Source organism: Parasteatoda tepidariorum, chromosome 1 (genome assembly GCF_043381705.1).
Source record: "Parasteatoda tepidariorum isolate YZ-2023 chromosome 1, CAS_Ptep_4.0, whole genome shotgun sequence".
Lineage (NCBI taxonomy): Eukaryota > Metazoa > Arthropoda > Arachnida > Araneae > Theridiidae > Parasteatoda > Parasteatoda tepidariorum.
Window position 1 is genome coordinate 17,386,104 of NC_092204.1, and position 25,052 is coordinate 17,411,155.

General features: G+C 25.7%; 1 protein-coding gene across 3 annotated transcripts; it reads right to left on the reverse strand.

Moving 5' to 3' along the window:
- Positions 1-1,539: 1,539 nt before the first annotated feature.
- On the reverse strand, positions 1,540-25,048 carry LOC107437288 (lipoyl synthase, mitochondrial). Of its 3 annotated transcripts, none has more exons than XM_043049697.2 (11): positions 24,869-25,048; positions 21,582-21,754; positions 16,757-16,853; positions 14,502-14,582; positions 13,626-13,782; positions 12,672-12,729; positions 10,968-11,096; positions 8,759-8,904; positions 6,423-6,493; positions 4,185-4,296; positions 1,540-1,829 (listed from the first exon to the last, which is right to left on the reverse strand). In XM_043049697.2, the coding sequence occupies exons 1-11, from the start codon at positions 25,016-25,018 to the stop codon at positions 1,762-1,764; spliced, it is 1,242 nt and encodes a 413-aa protein (XP_042905631.1). In that variant the 5' UTR covers positions 25,019-25,048; the 3' UTR covers positions 1,540-1,761. The 3 variants fall into 3 exon arrangements, with proteins under 3 accessions (XP_042905631.1, XP_042905630.1, XP_071033332.1); XM_043049696.2 differs by lacking the exon at positions 16,757-16,853 and adding an exon at positions 21,347-21,443; XM_071177231.1 differs by lacking the exons at positions 21,582-21,754; positions 24,869-25,048 and adding an exon at positions 16,996-17,041.
- Positions 25,049-25,052: the final 4 nt, after the last annotated feature.

The following is a 25,052-nucleotide window of genomic DNA, read 5'->3' on the forward strand; positions in this document are numbered from 1 at the left end:
AAATGGCCCCTAAATTCAGGATACATAAGCACTCAATTACCATGGCTTGTGACAGTCCAGTCGCATGGGGAAGTCATTGCTTTTTTTCACATAGTATTTCGTGAATATATAAGAATATTTTTTTTTTTTTTTTTTNTTTTTTTTTGTATAATGTGAATTTATTAATATTACTTTGAAATTTTAAATAGTTTTTTTCTTTTTATATAATTTCCTATTGAAGAAAAGAGTAACAGAAAATAGCTGACATGATGGGATAAATTAAATATACATAGCGTAACTGCCATGTGCAGCGGACTGCCTCGAGAATATTTTAGTTTTATACGTAACATAATAATAGTTAAAAACAAATATGATAATTCAAAAATTGTACAATACTATACTTATAGAACAGGATAAAAAATACCCTTATATAAAACTTACATTTTCTAGTAAACATCAGAACTTATTAGTTTTAAAATAATATTAATTAACTTAGAGAATGTAATTTATTATTTTATAGAAATACAATAAAATCCTTTACCAAAGTATTATAATCTCTCTTATTTCTCGTTCTAAATTGGTAAATATACTCAAAGTGCGTATTAATGCTCAGACAATTAACAAGCATGCAATAATTATAAAAAGAAAAAAAAAAGGAACAATTTTCAATCAATAAGAAAACTGATCATTTTAGAAGGACTAATACATTTATTTTGAAATAATAAATAACTTGCAAGTGAAAACCAAAACACTCCTAATACATAATTTTAAAAAAATTAATAAATTTTTACGAAATCACAACATTTTAGAGCAGGGTTTCTTAACCTGTAGTTCATGAACCCCTAAGGGGTCCATGAGTTATATTTTGGGGGTCCGCTGACTACTCCTAATTTTTAAAACGTTTGGAAGCCTACCCATTGCTTGTACAGCGAGCTATGGCAGCTATAATTCCGTTTTCTACAGTGTATCTTTGCAAAGAGGGATATTCCTCACTTGTGACAATAAAAACACAACATCCAAATTGATTGAATGTTGAACAAGATATGCACGTTGCTTTGTCGAAAACAATCCCTCAATTCAATTTATTAATTAAGGAAAAGCAGCAGCAACATTCACATTAAAAATTTTGTATACTATTAAAATAATAAAATTAAACGTTTTCTAATAATTGATGTTTTTTACAATTATCTTTTTCACAGGGGGGTGGTCCGTGACTTCTTAAAAAATTTTAAAAGGGGTCCGTTGTATCAAAAAGGTTAAGAAACACTGCTTTAGAGCATCAATAGCATTTTAATTTTCAATGTTCGTAAAAATCACTCCCTGTCCGAGGTGTCTCCCAACCCACACGTAGGCACACCACATTTTACATGCAGAAAGGTAGACCCCCTGCTCGTGTCGTGCGATAGTTCACACCCTTATTTCTAATAAAAGTTTTAATAAATTCTATGTAACTATGAAATGAAGTATTTGTCATCTTATTAAAATTTTTATTAGATTTTTCTGTTTGTTGTCAAAATAAATGAAGCTGCCAAGAAAGACAATCAATAGTAAGGCATTAAATAGACATTGAACAAATTTAAATCTTTACTTACTATGATAATAAAATATTAAACTATAAATCTACATAACATTGTATTTAATCCACCATCATTAATTTCCTTTTCTGGATTTAAATTTGTTAGATATAATTCATCAGTCACATTGCAACATAATTTAATGCTATAACAATAAAATATTAGAATTTACACATAACATTTACATATAGAATTTACAATATTTATATCACATCTTATTTAGTTCACCAGCTGTTAAATTCCTTTGCTGGATTAAATTCTTCAGATAAAATTCTCCTGAAAAAGAATAAAATATGAATTAAGTTTTTAAAATAAATAGTTGAAAAAGAAAAATACACAATTGTAACTATGATACAGTAAGTATAAAAAAATTTTTTTTATTCAAAGCATTGACCATTGAACCACCATACATTTAAATTAAATAATTATTTGCCCTGTTTAGTATACCATTTTAATCAAATATTCATTAAAATGGTATACTTTGATAATTTAAACCAGTAGATCATATCGCATCAAATCAGATCTACTCTACGGCTCTCTATCGAGGAAAATCTTGCTAAAGCTATACTGTTTCTTAGAAATTACAAATGCCAGTTTTTCTGTTTAATATTAATGAGCATAAATAATCTGCTATACAATAAATTTTTTTCTTCTGTAGCATCAATTACTTTTATATTTAAAAAAAAAAAGCTGTAACACATGTGTATGTTTACATACATATGAAGGGGTCAGTCTTAATAATAAAAAGTTTAAAAGTTCCAAGAGTCTGTCATTTTCCCTTCAGACTCCACAGCCCTGATAGTAACCACTTTAAAGTAAAGCTTAACCCATTTAATTTAAATTCAGAATAATTTAATACAAGAATTAAATAAAAAGAAATAGTTAAGATGTTCTTTTGAATTTATGCTGTTATCTGGTATGTATAAATGGGATGAGGATGATGACCCACTTATTAGTCATCCTTTAGGATGACTTAAGTTATTTTAAGTCTGGTATGTTAACAGCTATAGCAAGAAAAATACTATGTATAGAACTCTTACTTTTTATCCATCTTTAAAAGATCAAAAACAATTTACAGTTAGTCAAAAATATTTTTACTAGTCTTAATAAAAAGCGGGGGGGTTTTCCAAAAAAACCCCCTAGTAAGTACTGAAGTCACCTTTCACATATTAATAAAAAAATTGAATCACAAACAGTTTCCTTTTTCACAAAACTCAAGATTTCTTTACATATTGATGTTATGTGCCATGCTTACAATTATTCTAAAACGTAGTGGTTAAAAATAAATAAAACTTAACCAGATACTCATGATTAATTGTTACAAAACAACAGTCATAAAAATAGCTTTATTCTAATTCTTTTATTACTGGTGAAACAAATTCATTACAGATAATGAATGAGCACTCCATAAAGTCAAANTTTTTCACAAAACTCTAGATTTCTTTACATATTGATGTTAAAAATAAATAAAACTTAACCAGATACTCATGATTAATTGTTACAAAACAACAGACATAAAAATAGCTTTATTCTAATTCTTTTATTACTGGTGAAACAAATTCATTACAGATAATGAATGAGCACTCAATAAAGTCAAATCAATTTTTGCATATATTTATGAGCTCAAACGATGTGTAACTAAGAAATTCTATGTGAGGGAAATTTTTCGCAACATTTAAAAAGAAATGTAGCAAATTTCAGCAATTAATGAAAGAAATTAAAATGATGTAATTAAAAAAAAAATTCTTGTATTGAATGGTAATTCAAATAAATACAAATTAATGTGATAAAGATTCTCACGTGAAATTAAGTAGGTTATCAAATAATTCACAGATGCAATGAGTTAGTTAACTGTAAATATTTCAATTTAATGATTTAAGTAAACTTATTTTAATACTTTTTGTCAGGTGTGCAAAGTGAAAAACAGAAAACTTTTTTTTTCCTCATTAATTTTGACCCTAAACATAAGGGTTTAGCTGCAATCTGGAAAATATGGTCAAAAATAGTTTAATAAAGAGACCAGATGAAAGTTTGACCCTTTTAGGTAATTTTTTTGTGGGAATATTTCACCATATCTCTGAAACTGTTAAAAAGAGTCAAGAATGTTTTACTAACACTTGTTTCTCCAAAGATAATTCCACATAAAAAATAATTGTTAATATATATAATAAAAAAACTTATATTTCATTTGGAAAAATAAGTTATGTAATAATAAGCTTTTTTTTTTCTTTTTTGTTTCACTTAGGTAACATAAATATAGCAAAATACAGAAAAAATAAAATTGCCATTCAGGGAATCAGACTTTTGTCCAATCTAGGGATTAAACTATTGAAACCTTTTTTGCCAAATTATAGCTAGTCCTCTTTCTTAATTTCAGGGACAAAAATCCAAAAGCAAACTGAAAATTCACCTTCTTTGTAACTTAAAATATCATCTACAGTCATAAATTAACTTATTTAAGGTCAAACCTTCGAACCATTAGGATTGCTTTAAGCACATGAAAATCTGATCACTAAATCAAAAGTTATAAGGATGTTTTTATTTTGCACACAGCAGATCCAAAATAAAAAAAATTACATCACATTTTATGCAAATTCGAAATTTATTAATTTTCAACAGTTTAGATGTTACCTGCTTTATATGAAGACCTCACTAATGGACCACTGGCAGTGTACTGAAATCCTAACTGATTTCCATACTCTTCCCAATACTTGAATTTTTCTGGAGTTACATACTCTTTCACCTTTAACAAGAAATTGAATTGCAAGTTGAGGGAAAAAAATGAATAAAAAAATAATGCTAATTTAGTTATTTGATATTAATACATTTCCTTAATGCAATGCAAAACTCCTAAAACATGCATCTCTTCTTTTAAGAGTCGTACACCAGGGTAACTTAATATCAATTATTATTTTTGGCAGACTGTCAAGTTCACAAATGAGATAATAAAGGCAACAAAGTAGTGGCTCAAGAGATAGAGCGTTTATGTTAAAGTGTAAGATTTTTCATTGCACCGTCTAATTTAGTTTCTAAAAAAAAACTACTATTCTCAAAGTAATTATGATTTTCCTTTGTAGTTACAACGTCTGATAATGAACTATATGCCATACTTAGTTTAAATTTCTAATTTATTTTTAGTAACTAAATTGAGAAGTTGCGTTTTTGATCAAAGGAGTCTCAATCCACTTCAATATTTTAACTCTCATCTGTGGTGGCTCTGGGGATAGAGCCTTTGCCTTCCTATGAGGTGTACCGGGTCTGAATCCCAGAGATGGCTGGTCGATATGAATTCGGCACTTGGCTTGCACCAACCATAGTGCTGATGTAAATTATCCTCCTCAGTGGTAGGCAGATCATGGGTTAGAGTACCTTTGCAGTCAGGCTAACCATGGATGGTTTTCCTCTCCATGTAATGCAACTGTGGGTTAGTATCATTAAGAAGTCCTCCAGGAAGGCAAATTTCTCCCAATACTTGATCCAGGAAGTTCCTTTGTCTTCTGGATTGGGTTCAAAATTACAAAGCCACAGAGTTGAGCATTAGTGGTCATAAACCCAAAATTGGGTCGGCTGTTCAGCGACTGTATAAAAAATAAAGGCAATAATCTCCTTTGTTTTTTTGGTTTAGGACAAGACTAAAATACACATTGAAACAAAAATTTCTCAACTAGGCGCATGACAAATTCTTAAATTTAACAATAAAAAACAGTCAATAGCTTATTAACACAAAAATTTAATAATAAAGTAACAATATGCTGAGAATACTTTTTAAAGTAGTAACTTTGTTAACTGTGACTTATACCCAGATTATTTTTGAAATAGTCCAAAAATTTAAACATGTGTAGGAAGAATGGTCCATGTTTTTAAAGAGTTAAATGTTTTGTATGAAATGAAATCGCATTTGATTAAGACATCTAATGGTTCAAATAAAATTTGACAAAGTAAATTCATTTTTGGAAATAAGAATGTTATATTTTATTCTCACAACTGTTACACAGAAATCAGCAGAGTTTGAAATTACACTGTAATCTTTTAAGAATCATTCTAAAGTATGTTTGGTAAGTTGAAGATTTTTTGACACTTCTCTGATTCCAGATGTTAAGTTAAAGCTGCAGCTTTGATAAGGCTCTGTCTTTTTTTTTATATATATATTTATGAGCCCTGTTGAGCTTCATATCTTAATTTGCAATTTTTAATTTTTTTTTAAAAAAAAACATTAATTATTTAAAGAAACATCTTTTAGTTATAAAAATGAAAATTAATTTCAATTACTATTATGATTAGCATGTCTAAATTAGATATTCAAATTAAAATGAATACTCTATAATCGAATTTCGAAATCAAAATAAAATAAAATACATCACTCAGACACAAATTATCTGTATAAACATTTAAAAAAAATCAATTAAAAGCATTAAAATCTTTTAATTTGTTTGTTTTAAGCCTGAAAAAATTTTAAAGTCATGAAAAAAAAAGATTATTAAAAAACTTAAAAGAGAAATGGAACATGGGGAAATTTAGAAAACCAGCTCCAGGGAAAACATAGTTCCTGACTTCTGCTGAAAATGTTCCAGAAAATTTTTAAGCAAAGCTTTTCAGTTGAGCAAGATCAATTAAAAATCAAATAATTTTTTTAATGCAGCATAAATAATTTATCAATGATATAAAAACTAAATTATCATTTTCAACTTTAGGCAACAAAAGCATGAATTTTTTGAAAAAAATGCTTGTAATAAAATTTGACAACATTTTTCAAATTGTTCAGTTCAGAATACCTAGTTTAGAGAACTGAAGGAAGAATTGTAGCACGATTGGAGGATTTTTGTGAATCAGTATATGTAAAAAGAAATAAAGAATAATTCGAGAATTTACCTTTAAATGTGTTTTTGTTGGCTGCATATACTGTCCAAGAGTTAGGCAATCTACATTAGCTTCTCTGAGATCTAAAAAAATATTTTTGTACAAATGTAAAATTTTTTTAAATGTGTTTTAAAAATATTCAAGAAATTATCACATGTAACTTCAGCTGACTTAACTTTAATTAGTGTCTTGTCTCTATTTAAGTTTAAAAATATTCAAGAAATATACATGTGTAACTTCAAATGACTTAACTTTAATTACTATCTTGGGATGTGACTTTTAAAAATTCATGCATTTAATTAGTTTTTATTAAGCTTTTTAGTGCACTAGCTGAATTATTAATTAAGAATAATATTACATATACTATTCAGAGAAATCTAAATTGTAAATTGAAGCAAAAAGAAAAACTTAAATAAAATCTTATTAGTAATAACACTTAAACTTTGAGAGTTTTTAAGGAAGGAGAAAACATCAAAGTACATTTCTTAAACAATCAAGTCCCTCTTAGTAGCAAATAAACACTATGATGTGTACAATTTAAAGGAGTGTTAAGATTTTATAGATTTGGCGAATAGAAAATTTGGAGTCAAATATAAATTAAGTTTAAATTTTTGTTAAGTGGCTAAATATTCCTGTTATTGACTTTAAACCATTCTACATCGATCCTATCAAAATAGTAACAAGACTTCTGTTCTGAAATCTTTGTATTGTAAAGCACAAAACGGTTTCTAGAATATTAGGAAACTAGATTTGTCATTTTTTTTCTAAAACTTTTACAAACACAGCATAAGTATCAACAAAACTCTAGGTGTTCAAGAAGGAAACTGAAATATTACTCAAATCAGCTATTTTAGCATGGATGAAGATATTACTCGAATCAGCTATTTCAGCATGGATGAAGATATTACTCAAATCAGCTATTTTAGCATGGATTAAAATATTACTCAAACCAGATATTTTAGCATGGATTAAGATATTGCTCCAATCAGCTATTTTAGCATGGATTAAGATATTACTCAAATCAGCTACTTTAGCATGAATTAAGATACTGCTCAAATCAGCTATTTTAGCAGACATTTCAAAATATTAAAAAAAGGCTTATAGAAAAGAATTATTAATAAACTCAATGCATTTGAACTATAAAATTGCTGATAATTTGAAGAAAGTTTTGGGGGCTGTACATAAACTATGCCTCTTATTGAATAAAAAGTCTGGGAAAATTTTGGTGGCCTGAGACTGTGAGATAGGACAGAAAAGCCTGAGACTCCAGCCTGAAGATTAAGTCGACAGGTCAGTAAAAAATTGAGATAAAGCACTATTTTCATTTCCTATTGTTAACATATAAAATTTAAAGACAATTTGCTTACTTTTATTAAAATGTGACCACTTAATTGTATTTCATATTTTTATTCTTGAATATTTTTCCATATTTTAAATTTAATAAAATAGCTATTTCTCATAAACTTGGTCAACTATTTAGATCAGATCTTCATTATCTGATTTAAGTTTGTTCCCAGTTAAATTTTATAATTGAATTAGATTTTATGCTTCTTCACAATTTCATATGAGTATGGTAAATAAAAGAAAATGAAGTTGATAATCACAAATCCATATATCCATTGTAATTTTGGATTCAACAAACTTTTGTAACTCGAGTTTGAAAACAACGGGTTTGCTTCCTTATAAGAATATACCAGTTCATAGCACATTAATTATAAATTATGTAACATACCATAATTAATTCACACGTACACTTATTATTTTATTTTTAATTTTCCATCATTTCATTTTAAATTTTTTGACACACAGGAAACAAATAAACATGCATGACAGGACATACAATGCTATGTGTTTCCAAATTAGCAATAAAATAATGATATATTTAATGGCCACATTTATAACGATTCTAGCTTAAAATAATATGAAATAAACAACCATTTTTTTTTGTTCTGAGAGGAAAAAGACAACTGAATATCTAATCATTAATACAGAAATGTTTAATTTGGCAATAATAAATAAAAATTAAAATACTATTATTAAAAATAGGTAGTCAAATAATATTGGAACCTAACTTGCTCCCAATCAAATAAAATAAACTTCACTAACCTATTTACTTTCTAGCAATAATAAAATTATAGAATAGGGAACTTTTAATGCATAAAATAATCCAAAAGGAAATTTTTTTAATTATAATGAAATGCATTAAAAAAATAAAATGATTACATTCAGTTTAATGTTTGAATAATTTAAGAATTAAATAATTTAAAACAGAGCAGGCTATATTCTGCACATAGAAGAAAATACTTATACACAAAGTATAATAAAAATCGATATAATGAAGTTCATACCATTCATTGTTGCTTTAATCATGTCATCTGTTTCCCCAAATCCAAGCATTATGGATGTCTTTGTGATAATTAAAGGTTTGACTTTTTTGGCATGTTTAAGTACTTCTATGGATTGTTTATAATTAGCTCTAAAATCTCTTATATACCTGCAGTTGTAAAAAATAATTTTAATACAAAATACATAAACTCAGTGTAAAAAAATAAATATAAGTAGGGATTGTCAGAGTCATTAAAGAAAAGATTTAAAGAAAAATTATTTCATATTTTAAGATAAAGAAAATATTTAAAAAAAAAACTTATATAGGATATCTGATGAAAAATATTCTGAAAATTGCTAACAAAATAGCATAAAAACATAATTATTTAATTAATATTTTAAAATAGAGATAAGACTAAATTTAACAAAAACAATAATAACAATAAATAATTTAGTTCCAGAATCTTATTTCGGAAAAAACAACTCTACTATTTAATAAACATTTACATCCAAGTGCTAAAAATAAATTAGAAAAAGAAATATCAATCAGAAAAGAAATATCATCAATTATATTTAAAAAAGTGTATTTAAAAAGGAAATGACTGAACAAATTAATCAATACTAAAATATAGCTAAAAGTACTCTATTAAACAAATAAATCTATATAACAATCCATTTTCTGTATGTTTTATATCATATGCAATCCTTTTAGCAAGAATGAAATTTTGAATATATTATTAGAAAAAGCTATAAACTTGTTATATCAGGTCTGCAATGAATATTTTTCATAAACAAAAATATTGATGCGAAAATTGAGAATTTTATATCGAAAAAAAAACATAGAAAACTTAAATTATATTTAATGGTAAATAAAACTAAATATGTAATGATTATAAAATTTAATGTAGGAAAATTTCAATCATTTTAAGAGAACAAAATAATATAGGAATGATTCAAAAATATATAAACAATATAAAAGTTTTTTTTCTATTTAAGAAATTAAAAGTGTTAAAAAAACTTTTTACATTTAAATTATTTTTTTTTAAATCCTAAAAAAAAAAAAAAAAATTATGCTTTTATTTTACAAAAAAGCAAAAAAACAAACAAACATATGGTTGAGATGAATAAATGATAAGCAAAATTTTGACAGATATTTGAAGAAAATCTGTTAAAATAACATACAGTTTAATATTAGGCACTGAATAACAAAAAATTTTTTAATAAGAGAAAATGAAAAAAATAGCAAATGAAAATTCAATTCATAAAAAACAGACAAAAATTTTATATATCTGACTACTGAAAAGGGACAGGAAAATGTTTTTATAAGAGCTTTTGCATATTTAAAAATAAAGAAAATAATTGAAGATGCTTTTAAAAAATGAATACCAATATCAGTTAATAAATCATAGATAATTAAAATGAGATTGTTAATTTTTAAAAACAGAAGTGCAAATACAATTAAACTAACATTCAAATATAACATATTCAGATAATTAAATTTAAAATAAACATCGAACAAAATTATTTACAGCAAAACATAGAAATCTTTCTAATTTTCTGTAATTTAATATTAAATTTAAGAAGTTTATGAGAGAGAAAATTAATAAATAAGATTGGGGTTTAAATATATTTAACAAATTTAATTAAATCTAATGCCCCAATTATGATGACCAAAAAACTTTTTGAGATAAGACTAATAAAACAAATAATTAGTATATGACATTTGTCAAGGAGTAAATTAAGAATCTCATACATTATAGGTTAGTAATAATTTATAATGTTAAGCCCTACTCCCTTCAGCAAAGAGAGTTACGGAGGTTAAGGCGACATAATCTCAAGACTAACCACATAATATGGCAAATTGGAAAAGACAACAATAAACCAGTATACATTGTTCCCCTTTACTTCCCAGTCAAGCTCGCAGGATCTGAAGTTAAGTAGGTTTTGATTTATAGAAATGAAATAATAGGTCTATGACAGATTCAGCTTGATTTTAACCCATAGAAAATACCACATTTTCTCTAATACAAAACAAATACTATGCTTTGACATGAAATGATATTTTTGTGTTAATTCTGCACTGTCTAAAGGAACAAAAATAGGATGTTAATATATGTTACATTCAGGAAATGAAAATATTATTTCAGTAATTAAGAAATAATAAAAATAATATATATGTATTTTTTAAAATTAATATTACAATAAACTAAAGTAGTTGCAAAGTATTTATACTTTTGATAACGTTCAACTGTTTCAAGATTATGAGCATAAACATCTAAACCACTGAGAGCAACAACTTCTACAGCAGATAAATCACCAGCAAAATCAGGTGTTAAGCATTCAACAAGTAATTTGGGTTTCCTATAAGTAAAATTAATTACATGATTACTCAACTAGGATCAATACAGTCAGCATTTTTAAAAACGTAATTTAGTATTACACATTTGCTTGCAGTTTGATTTTTGAAAAATATCCTTCTATTTATATAAATTACTCATTAAAGATTTTTTAATCATCATAACAATCAGTTTTTGTCAGTTCAAACAAACAAAGAAGTTAACTTAAAAAACTAGAACAAATAAATGTACAGTACTATATTTCTTTCTATAGTTATTAACAAAACAATACCTTTGCTATAAATTACTGTACAAGTTCTAAAATAAATTCTAGGGAAAAAAAATGGCGGTGAAGAAAATGGACTCTTTTTAAGTACAAAGCTTTATTAAGAATTAATTCCTAGCAATACACTATTAAGCTCAAAATAAAGTATTATTTATAATGCATATTAGTATGTCTAAAAATTTCTAGCAACACAGTTGTTAGTGTGAATGAAAGAAAGAAAAATTTCTATAAAAATGATTATATTTTCAATGAGGTAAAATAACAATTATATTAAGATGGTATGAAATACTGTTAATAAGGTTACATATTCTTTGTCTATAGAAACAGTAAAAACCAACTGGTGAACTAAATATTTTGAAAATCATTGAATAAATGTAATGCAGTTTGATAATAAGTTTAAGTGGCACGGATATTGATCTACCAGTTAATATTGACATCTATATAGGACAAATATTGAACAATAATAATGAACACTTTGATTATTAGGAAAGATTGATTTTGATTCTCTGAATCGGATTTCAATAAGAATCATTTCGATGATTAATACAATATTTAAGTAGTAGTTCACACACAACTTTTTATTAAAAAAACCACTTAAATCGTAAATAATATTAAAAAAATTAACAGTAGAAAACAAATTTAAAAGCATGAATTATTCATCTAGGTAGTAAAAAATTGCATTGTTATAAAAATCATTCCTATGCAAAAATAACTTTTAATAGAAATAAGTTTTCATATAATAGTAGAACTCTAATTTAACCTCAGGCTTGAATAAAAAATCTCTCTTTACAACTCAGTCTCCTTTCCTATATCAATAACATAAAAAATACCCCTCTAACACTATTCCCCCAAAATACTGATGTTTCAGAAAATATAATTTTACATTAGGTCTGACTCACAAAAATTCTGACAGCATTTCAGAACAGAATGCCAAGCTTGATACTGGCTTTGTGGATCACTCAAAATGTGATAACGCTCTAATAGCTTGTGAGTGGGATAAAATTTCAATGGCTGAAATTATGGAATCTTGTAGTGATAAAGAAGACTGAATCATCAGATCAACCAACATTGTTCCATAAATTTTACTTTTCTACTAAATAAATTACATTCATATTGTATTTAGTTATTTAATAAAATATAAATAAACTTGTGTGCATTTAAATATAGATATATAAAGACGTTTCACTATTTACGACCTTTTTGTCCCGTCCAACGAGTATCAATCGATGTTCTACTGTATTTATTTCAATTGAATATTTTAATATCATTTGCTAAAGAGTGATAAAGTATAAAATTCCATAAAAAAATTTGCACCTTCTTTTTAACTCCACAACAGTTTCTGCTATATGATTTGCACCTCCATCCGGAAGATCTAAAAATAAAAATATATAAAATAAATATATAAATCAGAATTGTAATGAGACAAAATTTCTCAATGATCAGAGTTATTTTAACCCTCTAAATAAAACTAATGCATTAATTCTATCAACACTTAACATAGAGATGCATGGCCTATCTTTGAAAGCAGGTAAACATTTAAGAAAAAAGATGATTTTTAAAGGGCACAATAAGTTTAATCAATTGTTAATAACATGAAGTTTTCTTCCAAATTAAAAAAAAGAGCACAGGAAATTATTTATAATACTTGCAAAGTATACAATTTAAAAATACATGAAGTTTTGCACACATTGTCTTCTTTAACGATATTTAACAGCAAGTTTTCATCTTTCTTTATGAAAAAATTAGTTAGCTTCATTATTAAAAATGAACTAGAGCAGTGGTTTCCAAACTTGATGTTACTACGCCTCCCTTAAAAATTTTTAATAATTTGGCGCCCCCCCCCTCGAAGATNGGGGTCTAGGTATATGGATGCTAAGTTACGAAATGTTTAGTTGAACTATGCGCGATAAAGTACGATGGTATTTTTTCATTTATTCTCTCATCTTTTACATAGAAAACTTTAGCAGTAATTTGGAAAATTGTTCACTGTGACTAATTTTCGCGGCTCCCTTTAGGCCAGTCCGCGCCTCCCTAGGGAGGCGCGCCTCCCAGTTTGGAAAACGCTGAACTAGAGTTCTGAACAAACCTCAAACCTTTCATACACCTTTTTCCGGACATAAAATTATTACTTCCCAGATGTTTGAAAATTTTAGAAATATAGAAATTATTATTAAAATTAATTTTATGATTAATGACTTTATAATCAATGTACTTCATATTTTTAATTATATAAAATAATTTTAAGCAAGAACAATAAAACACACTAACCATCTCTATCAACAGATGTGAGAACAACGTAATCCAAGTTCCAATCAGCAATAGCCTGAGCTGTATTCTTTGGTTCATCAGGATCCGGAGGTGGGGGCCTCCGGCTAGTTTTCACAGAACAGAATCGGCAACCTCGAGTACAGGTATCACCTAATAACTTCAAAATTTTTTCAATAACAAAATTATGAATATAGAAACTACAAAAGCGAGTTTTAACAATTAACAAATAATAAGCATAACAAACAAAGATAATAATGCAAAAGAAAAGTAAAATGAAAAGAGGATAAAAAAATATGCACACGTAAAAATAATTACATTAAAATCAATTTATTTTTTGTAATTGGTAAAAAAACTTTTGGATTAAATTTTAAAAATAAATATCTAATTCTTTTTCTTTAATAATAAAGAAGTTCAATTGTAATTCAGATAAATATTATAGTCAGGTTTTGATATTTACATTAAAAAGGAATTACATAATTTGCTAATACATTAAAATCAATTTATTTTTCATAATTGATAAAAAAAAAACTTTTAAATCAAACTTTAAATATAAATATCTATTTCTTTTTCTTTAATAATTAAGAAGTTCAATTGTAATTCAGGCAAAATAGTCAGATTTTATTATTTAAATTAAAAAGGAATTATAAAATTTGCTAATAAAGAATTGTTTAAATTAGAATGTGAAAACACTTTTTTCTTCATTAATTAAATTTTTTGAAAATTAAAACAAAGTAAAAGACAACTATTGCAAATTAAAATTATTAATGCAAATTAAAATATAAGATAACTTTACATTTAATATACATAATTATGATAATTAACAGATTAATTTACATGAGTAATAATAACTTATTACATTTTTAACAATAAACTCACCATTATTGTTGCAGTAGCAGTTCCATATTCTCCTCCACCCCAGCATTCCCCTATATTAGGACATCTTGCTTCTTCACAAACCTAAAAATTTACACACTCATTCTGAGAATCAATTAAAGTAACATAAAAACATGAATCAACATTAATGAATCGATTAACATAATTAAAGAAATAAATCCCTCTTAATAATGCAAATGAAAAGCAGAATGAATATGTACACATAAATACAATAACACTAAAATCTATTAATTTATTTTTGTAATTAATAAAAACAAACTGAAAAAAAAATTATGAGCAAGTGACTTTTTAACTATAAAACCATCAGCAAATGACCCATAGTAATTCAGACATAAAGAACAAGAAACAGAAAATAATAAACTATTAAATTAATAAAATTATGTGTACTACTTGCAATTTTTCTAATATGCTAAAAAATATAAAAAGCTAAAAATAATAAATAAAAGTGAAATATAATAATTTTATTATGAAAAGAATGCAATAAATAATGAAATAAAGGTAACAAAGCACAAACTTTGGTTTCATTGTTAATATACATTTTAAAAGTTTCACTCAGTTAGGTTAAAAAACAACTTGAAGTATTTGATTTTAAATAATTATGAGATAATAATTAATGTGGATTTTGAATTGATTTATTTTTATAAAAAAAATTTACCAACTCAAAATGTATGAGTAGATATTTATATATATGAGTAGAATATGTAGAGATTTTGTAGAGGATTTCGACAAAACTTCTTAAGACATTTTTATCAACTTTTATGTGAGTCTTTGCATGCCATAATTAAAAGTCCACCATGCCACTCTATGACATACAAGCTGTGAGTTGGCCATCCATGGTTTAAAAGAAAAGACTTTATTTTGTCATAAAAAAATTAAATCGAATTCAAATATGTTCTAATACCAGACAAAAGCAAAGTATTCTTGTAATGCTTAAACATGCAAAATGCTTGTAATGCTTGCTAATTAAAATATAAACTATGTACATCAAATTAATAACATTGAATTCAATATTATAGTATTGAATTTGAATCTTTTTAAGAGCACATTTATAAAAAACTGTAAAAGAATTAGGAAAAAAGAATAGTAAAAGAGTAAATTTAAATAACACAGGTTTCAAAATGGGCCAAACCAATCAGGCCAGTATAATTGCCTGTATTTAAGCGTAAAAAAAGGCAAATTTTATAGCAAAAGATTAATAAAATATATTAATTGTAACTTCCAAATTACTCTGTTTAAAACAAACAGTTTTAACAGTTTCCAGCACAATGTTATCAATGACGAACACCTCTTAATATAATTTCAAATCAACGCAAAGAAAATTTTTAAAGTAATTTTGCATTTAAAAAAAAAAAAAAAAACTAGTATTAATCATATAATATTCCCTCATACTAATATATGCTTAAAGTTTGTAATTGAGTTCAAGATTTTTTGAATTAAATAATTAATTATATAATTAAATCAAAGATTTCCTTCCAAAAATGTTTAAACAATGAATCCTGTGAAAAAGGTGTTGTGTCTGAACCTCTTAAACTTTTATATAATTAGTAGATTATTCCTCAACAGGAACGAACAGTTTTGTTTGAAAATAATTTTAGTGAATAATCCTTCAATTTCTCATGCAGAAATTCTATATGAAATGATTACTGTATTGTTGATGGACTCGATTTTTAAAATCATATGAACGAGACGAATCAATAATTGTGAAACTGTTCAAGTCTATTCTATAATATTAAAGATGTTGGGTCAAAAATCAAAATTTTTATCAATCAAATCTATTTTTAAAAAATTTTCATTTTTATTCTTAGAAAATGGGATATTTTGAAAACATTTTATAATCAGGAAATTTTTTTTTATCAGAAGTATCAGGTAAACTATAAACTCTGAATATTATTCATACAAAAATATACATCAATAATTATTTATTTTTATAATAATTTTTATTAAAAAAAATTATAATTTTTATAATCAGAGTAACTTTAATACAAATATAATTTAAAATATATATATATACTATATATAATATTATTCCACTTATTTTTCTATTTTGTTGGTAAAATTAGCATACGTTAAAATATTAGTAGATATCTTTTGATTTCCTCGTGAGGAAATATACTCTAATTATAAATTATGGCACATAATAAATTAGAAATTCTTGATTAATATTACAAAAAATCTGAAGATTAAAGAAATATACTATGTATAGATTTTTAAAAAAATAAATGTTAATGGTGTCTTACAGTATGTAAATTCAAATTTCTCAAAGTTTCTTTTAAATGATGATAATTCTTGCCAACTGGAATTTTGCTCTTTACCCATGGAGGCAATCTTAAACGGCTGTAAAATTAAAGATCTTTTATCAATACAAAAATAAATTATAGTTATTTTATAAACAATTTACAATATTAGTCAACTAAAATCAGCAACAAAAAAAAAATAATAATAACCAATATGAAATACGTAGATAATTAGCCAGGACCTTTTTCTGTCCTCCTTCTGTAGTTTCAACTCTCCTTTGTAGTCATCAAATGNTTGTGAAATTAAATTTTTAATTATCTGACCACGCGTGATTCAATAATTATTTCATTATATCTTTTACTCTTTCTTTATGATTACATGTAGATTTTTTTCCGGATAATATGCTAAACTATTTTGTTTAATTTTTTTCTTTAGCACGATTCCCAAGATATTATTGTAGTATAATTTGTTATCAGGAGAAATGCCTTTTTTGTTAAGCAGGAAATACTAAAAATTGAAATTTGTAAGAAGAATCCGAAGCCGTGCCAATTTTAGAACCATCTGATTTTTAAAAAAAATGCAATAAAAAATATGCAATTTCCAAACTTATTTTGGTTTAAAAAAAAAAATTTCAAAAAACGTGGCAAGGAGGTTGACATACTTTTTACAGAAACTGTGAAAACCAATTTTTCCTATATTTCGTCAAAAGAGGATAAGAATGATATTGCTCCAAGGGACTTACTCAACAATTTGGCTATTTCCAGAATGAAATCTGTTTGATCGAAACATATTTCCTTGAAAATTAAAACAAGAAAACAATTAATTTTATTATTTATCTAAGCTTATTCCATTTATTTAATGATAGCGGTATCAAGATTAAGCAATGGAAGCCCCGTTTACTATTATACTATAAATGCATTAAATCAGGTAGTTTGAATATTTTATTTTAAGAAAATTATTTAATAATTTTAAGCAAATAAGGGTGTAAAAATAAACTCGATCAAAATAATCCGAAAGTACACCCTAAAATATATGTAGAATAAACTTTGGAATCGATATATAAGAAACACTTTTTCAAACAACTTCGAGTAGGACGCAAACGCAAACTTTTTTGAAATTGTTGTCCTTGTAACTATTTAATTTCGATTCCTGGTGCTAGAGGACATTCCATTTTCACATTCGACTTTTGAAATTTAAGGCTTGCAGCAACAAAAAAAATTTACTGCACTGATTTTCTTACAAAGTAGTGAATTATTATTTTTTTCAATCTAAGAACCTATGCCCATAACTTATGTAAAACTTATTTTAATATGGAGTGAAATAATTTAATATGTTGTGTAATAGATAATCCCAAGAAACTGAATCGAAAATATAAAAACTTCATTGATTTAAAAAATAATAGATGATAAAAAAAATAGACATGTTTTGAGCGTCCAATAATAAAAGTCACAAGTTATTCAAGCTTGACAAGTTTTGAGAATGGGTGATTATATTTGAACCTTCGAAACATGTCGACTTTTACTTCCCTCTTCATATTTTTTGAGGCCAGGTGAGTTTTTATCATCAATTATACTGTTTTACATTTGGGTCTTGATCATTATTTTGATAACGATTTTACACTCGTTAAAGTAAACATAAGCATTTCTATATTTTAACAGGATTTATGTGGCCTTTAAAAACGTAATAGCATCAATATTGTAAAAGTTATATTTCACTTAAAAATTAAAATTTTGAGACCAGATAGTTTGAGTTAATGAAATTAAATATTTTATCTTTTAAGTTTTTGAGCCCCCATTTCAGTATCTTAAGGATCTTACGAGCTCTGTTTAAAAAGAGAGTATCAGATATATACATAAGAAAACAAAAATGATCATAGTAGCAGTATTTGGGGGTAAATGTAGCTTATCAGAATTGAAGAATATGCTGTGCGACATTATATGGTGAATTTGCGAACTTAAGTTTCAGAATGTATCGAAACATGAGGATGCTACTTGCTAATCATCTTCATCCAAACCATGTAACCTAAATATCTAGCAGAATGAAGCGATTTTTGAACAATGAATCATACAATATGCAACATATTATTTCAATATCTTATTCTTAAACATAACATATTTCAATGTTTTTAAAATGCCACTAAACATTCAGCAATTCCTTGAGTTATAGAAAAAAGAAATATCGTAAATTATAGAAAACCTTGTGAATGTGCATTAGAATTACTATACAATCTACATTTTATTTTTCAAGCACTTTTTTTTTCTTCAAACTTTCATGCCTAGAAGACTCGATTAAAGCTGTAAAAATCATTATCCCTAAAATTTTGTATATAGCTATTATAAGTTATGTTAATTTGATTTTAGTATGAAATCCTCGAATAAACATAGCAAAAATAGCATAATCTAAATAATATCAGATAAAAAGTTCATGTATTTAAATTCTGAAAACTTATAAATCGATTCAAATTTTCTTTTCAAAAGAGATTAAAATAATTTTTTATTTTATTTATTTATTTATTTTTTTTGCTTTTTGGACATAAATGAACTTAAAAATTGTCTATTGCCTAGAAACTTCGAGGTGTTTTCTATTAACTATTAATTAAACCTCTCAGAGCAATCACAAAACATTATTTCAATTTTTTTACAGTCAGAAATTGGTTGCCTAGCAACCTAGTAAAATTAAGCGTTTCTCTTTTGAATCAGTCAAGGGTTATCTTAAAATATTTATTTGCGCAGGCGACTTTTTTTGGCGGTTTTCTGGACTATCGCCAAATATATAAACCTTTATTGCAACCCAATTTACGACCCAATTGTTTTAAAATTTTGTCTACCCCCCCTAATTCAAGTGTCTAGATTCCAAATATGTAAAAAAAAATATATGTTTATTCAGAGAAAGTACGTTTTTGTGTCTGATTTCGTAACTTAATTAATAGTTAGCACTAATTAATTAGCATATTTGAGGTCACCCCCAGGAACCATTAAGATTGACACTTAGTTCGTGAAAATCCGATCATTAGAACGAAAGTTATTCAGGGTGATATCTTTTTTTTTTGCGGACTGTACATCAAATTAATAACATTGAATTCAATATTATAGTATTGAATTCGAATCTTTTTAAGAGCACATTTATAAAAAACTGTAAAAGAATTAGGAAAAAAGAATAGTAAAAGAGTAAATTTAAATAATACAGGTTTCAAAATAGGCCAAAGCAATCAGGACAGTATAATTGCCTGTATTTAAGTGTAAAAAAGGGCAAATTTTATAGCAAAAGATTAATAAAATATATTAATTGTAACTTCAGAATTACTCTGTTTAAAACAAACAGTTTTAACAGTTTCCAGCACAATGTTATCAATGCCCAACACCGAATATAATTTCTTATCAATGCAAAGAAAATTTTTAAAGTAATTTTGCATTAAAAAAAAAAAACTAGCATTAATCATATAATATTCCCTCATACTAATAATATATACTTAAAGTTTGTAATTGAGTTCAAGATTTTTTGAATTAAATAATTAATTATATAATTAAATCAGATATGCCAACTGCTCCGGACACGACTAATTAATTAAAAAAAACGGTAAATAACTATCAACTAAATTTTGCAAATACTTGACTATTTTTGCTTGCTTTATAAATCGTATAGCATGACCTAAGTAATATAAAGTGGTGGATTATATAAGATTACGAATGATTTAGAAATAGTGGTGGATAAAAATCTACTAAATTGAATTTATTAAACCAAGAATCACAATTGATAAACTACCACTTTAAAATATATATTTGCTGTCCGGAGCAAGTTGGCATCTCTGTTAAATCAAAGATTTCCTTCCAAAAATGTTTAAATAATGAATCCTGTGTAAAAGGTGTTGTGTCTGAACCTCTTAAACTTTTATATAATTAGTAGATTGTTCATCAACAGGAACAAACAGTTTTGTTTGAAAATAATTTTAGTGGATAATCCTTCAATTTCTCATGCAGAAATTCTATATGAAATGATTACTGTATTGTTGATGGACTCGATTTTTAAAATCATATGAAAGAGACGAATCAATAATTGTGAAACTGTTCAAATCTATTCTATAATATTAAAGATGTTGGGTCAAAAATAAAAAATTTTATCAATCAAATCTATTTTTAAAAAATTTTCATTTTTATTCTTAAAAAATGGGATATTTTGAAAACACTTTATAATCAGGAATTTTTTTTTTATCAGGAGTATCAGGTAAACTATAAACTCTGAATAGTATTCATACAAAAATATACATAAATAATTATTTATTCTTATAATAATTTTTATTAAAAAAAATTATAATTTTTATAATCAGAGTAACTTTAATGCAAATATAATTTAAAATATATATATATACTATATATAATATTATTCCACTTATTTTTCTATTTTGTTGGTAAAATTAGCATATGTTAAAATATTAGTAGATATCTTTTGATTTCCTCGTGAGGAAATATACTCTAATTATAAATTATGGCACATAATAAATTAGAAATTCTTGATTAATATTACAAAAAATCTGAAGATTAAAGAAATATACTATGTATAGATTTTTAAAAAAATAAATGTTAATGGTGTCTTACAGTATGTAAATTCAAATTTCTCAAAGTTTCTTTTAAATGATGATAGTTTTTGCCAACTGGAATTTTGCTTTTCACCCATGGAGGCAATCTTAAACGGCTGTAAAATTAAAGATCTTTTATCAATACAAAAATAGATTATAGTCATCTTATAAACAATTTACAATATTAGTAAACTAGAATCTGCAAATAATAATAATAATAATCAATATGAAATATGTAAATAATTAGCCAGGACCTTTTTCTGTCCTCTTTCTGTAGCTTCAACTCTCCTTTGTAGTCATCAAATGTAGATCCACGGGGTACAACTCCTGCAATGAAGTCCTGTAGATCAGGTCCACTCTCAACATCTTTGCCAGATGAAGAATAGGAATTAACATTGGATGGGGTTTTAGTACAAATGACTTTATTCTAAATGTTAAAAAATTAAATGTTACAATTCAGAATTGATGTGAAAAAATTGCAAATAAAAATTTAAAAAAGATTTTTTTCTAAAAAAATCCTCTTTAATGAGAAAATACTTTAAATTAAACATAAAAAATTGCTTATGATTGTGCGAAGTTCTCCCTAGGAATAAGAAAGGACAGGATGCACTGCCTCTCAAAAAAGGACACTATAAGTTTTAAGAGGGCACTTATTCAACAGTGTGAAAAATTATCAAAATGTGTAATAACTGAATCTGATCTTCAAAAATTTTTTAAATAACCCTCTTATACTATTTTATGTGTATATTTCAAAAAATGATTATCTATTATTATAAGAATAATAGAAAAATTTAAATAAAATAAAGAAAAAAAGTTACTTATTTAAACAACTTTAAAAACTAAAAACATAAAAAATTTATTAATACTTCCTCCCGTAAGAAAAGAGATACTTATAAAAATTTAAGGAATTGAGAATAATCCTAACAAAGTAAACATTTGTAATAGTTATCAGAATTAAACCACACAGATAATTTTACCAGTAGAAATTATTTTAAAAGTGAATTATTTCTCAAAAATGAAATATGAATATATAGGCAATGTTTTTAAGGGACAGGTGGCTTATTTTTACAAAAAGGACAAAGAAGGTGCATTTATAGAGATCAAAGGGCAGACAGGGTGAACCCCCCTTCTAAAAACGCTTAGGGAGAACAGTAGATTGATTTGTTACCTTAGTAGGTTGACCACAAACACTTGGAAAAAAAATTCCTTAAATTTTTCAGAGAGACTTTATCAAATTTAACTGATTTCTTTAACTGGCTGCATAAATTTTATTATAGGTTTTTCAATTATGCCTCATACATAAAATATACTGTTTATTCTGATGTATAAGTACAAGACAGAAAATATTTGGTATGTCGGGTGTATAAGTCAACCACTGAAGAAAATCAAATACGAAAATTTATACAGTTAAAAAATAAAAAAATAATTATTAAGGGTAATAATACAAGGGGCTGTAGATTTTTTTGATAATGAACCAGAACTTACATTTATATCTAATGAGAAATAAGATTTTAATTTAAGTATAATAAATAAACCTATTTAATATAGTGTTTGTAAGACTACCATTTAATTATCGCTAGCAAATAAACAGTTTTTTCAATCATAAATTACTACTGAATACCATATTTTTGAGGTTATTTTAGAACAAAACGACTTATTTACACATTTAACAAGCAAGACTGATTTCATAAAGATGTAAAACCATCTTAATTTAATAATAATCACCAAAATAGATTTTTATTAATTGAATTCGAGACAGTGTCCAATTAAATATTGAAGACTCAAAATGAAGAATGTTCTATTAAATTAGAATATAAAAGATATTATTCATGATTTAGACATACTTAACTGTAAATTTCAACAATTTTGTAACAATTGATTTACATGCTACAAAAGAAAAAAACAATATAACGAAGAAGAATGCACAACACAATTAAGACGAAGACTCTTCGCATAAATGTTTTATGTAAGCTTGAGAAAGAAAAAACTTCTTTGCAGAATTCAGAACCGGTATTTATTTGTATTCAGAACAAATATGAGGCCTATATGATGAAAATATTTTTTGGCATGGTATAAAAATATACATCATATGACATCCTATTACAACATATAAGTAGAATGAAATTTTTAGTCATGTTGAAGCTCAAAAATATACCATTTTCATTTATGGTTATTAAGGCAATAAAAGAACACAACATTCTCTTATTCAAATGAAATTCAATGCTTGCCATCTGTATATTTTAATTATTCATACTTGTATAATTAAATCAAAGATTTCNAAAAAAAAAAAAAAAACAATAAAAAACAATGTAGTCTGTTCTGTTTATTCTTAAGTAATACATAGATGTTAAACTGTATACAATTGAGTAAAACGTTAAATTAATTTTTATTGCTTTAAAAAGATAGTACAGTACAGAACCCGTTATCCGGAAATCAGTAAACCGGAAAACCAAAAAACCGGAACGAAATTTGATAAATTTTCCCGCCATTTTTTTTTTAAATGTTTTTTTTTCCTCATAAGATTTCAGGATTTTTCTTTCTTTTTTGGAAGATGTTTACCTTACCATCATTTTGGAAATAATCATTAGTGTATTACTTCGTTTTTTCAAGATTATTTCCAAAAAAAATTTTTTTTAGTTGGGTTTAACAATTAAAAAAACGGCTTTTTGTAGCGATTCAGAAAACCGGAAAAATCAGTTATCCGGAATAGCGATGGTCCCGATCGTTCCGGATAATCGGTTCCCTACTGTATATACATTTTTTCTGTCCATACAGAATTTTTAGGAGTAAAAAATGAAACATGGCAAATTGTTTTAATCATTGTTTTTTTACATTAGGTAACTATCAAAGCACTCTAAAAAAAAGTATTTAAAATCATGACCTAAATTTCTAACCTTGGCAATAGAAAAAAAAGTGCAAAAATAAATGAAAATTGATTTTTCAAAACTATGATAATTTGTTCGAATTAATAATTTTTGCTTTTGTATTTCTTCAGAAAAATAAAAATCTATTTTGATACATATAGTAAATTCTTTTAGCATGATTATTAAACTTTTTTTCTTAACAATACTTGAAATTTTATTTAAAAATAAAAATTTTATAGTACATAAAAAAAACTTATAAAATTTACAGATATTTTGGGCTAAAAATCAAAATTTTATAAGTAAATAAAATTAGATCGACACAATGGCTAATATTAAAGTAATAATTACAATAAAATAATAAATCTATGTGATAGTGATTCTTTCAGATACACGAACTGAGTCATTAAAATTTGATAACAAAAACAAACATTTTCAAACGTATCTGTTAATACAAAAAAGAACATATGTAATAAACTAATTAATAATTGATACTAAACATATTATTATTTAATATCGCTAGTGTATTTTTCGCAAAAATAAGGATATTTCGCAAATTATATAACTTTTTAGGAAAAACGTAAACAAACATGCATGAAGAAAACTCACGACAATTTACAACATTATCAGAATCAACATTCATATAAATGATTTATTCCTTGTTTCACTCCAAAAATTACCTTCCAACTATTTTTTAGAATAAAATACTTTCGGCCGATTTCAATATGTAATGGTTTACATTTTCTAATAGTAAACAACTGCCTTCTATAAATACTACAAAAGCTGACGGACATCGCCATGATTGCTTCATACACCAATGGTTGCGCCATCTACAGGAGAGTTTCGTTTTCAATCACAAATTAC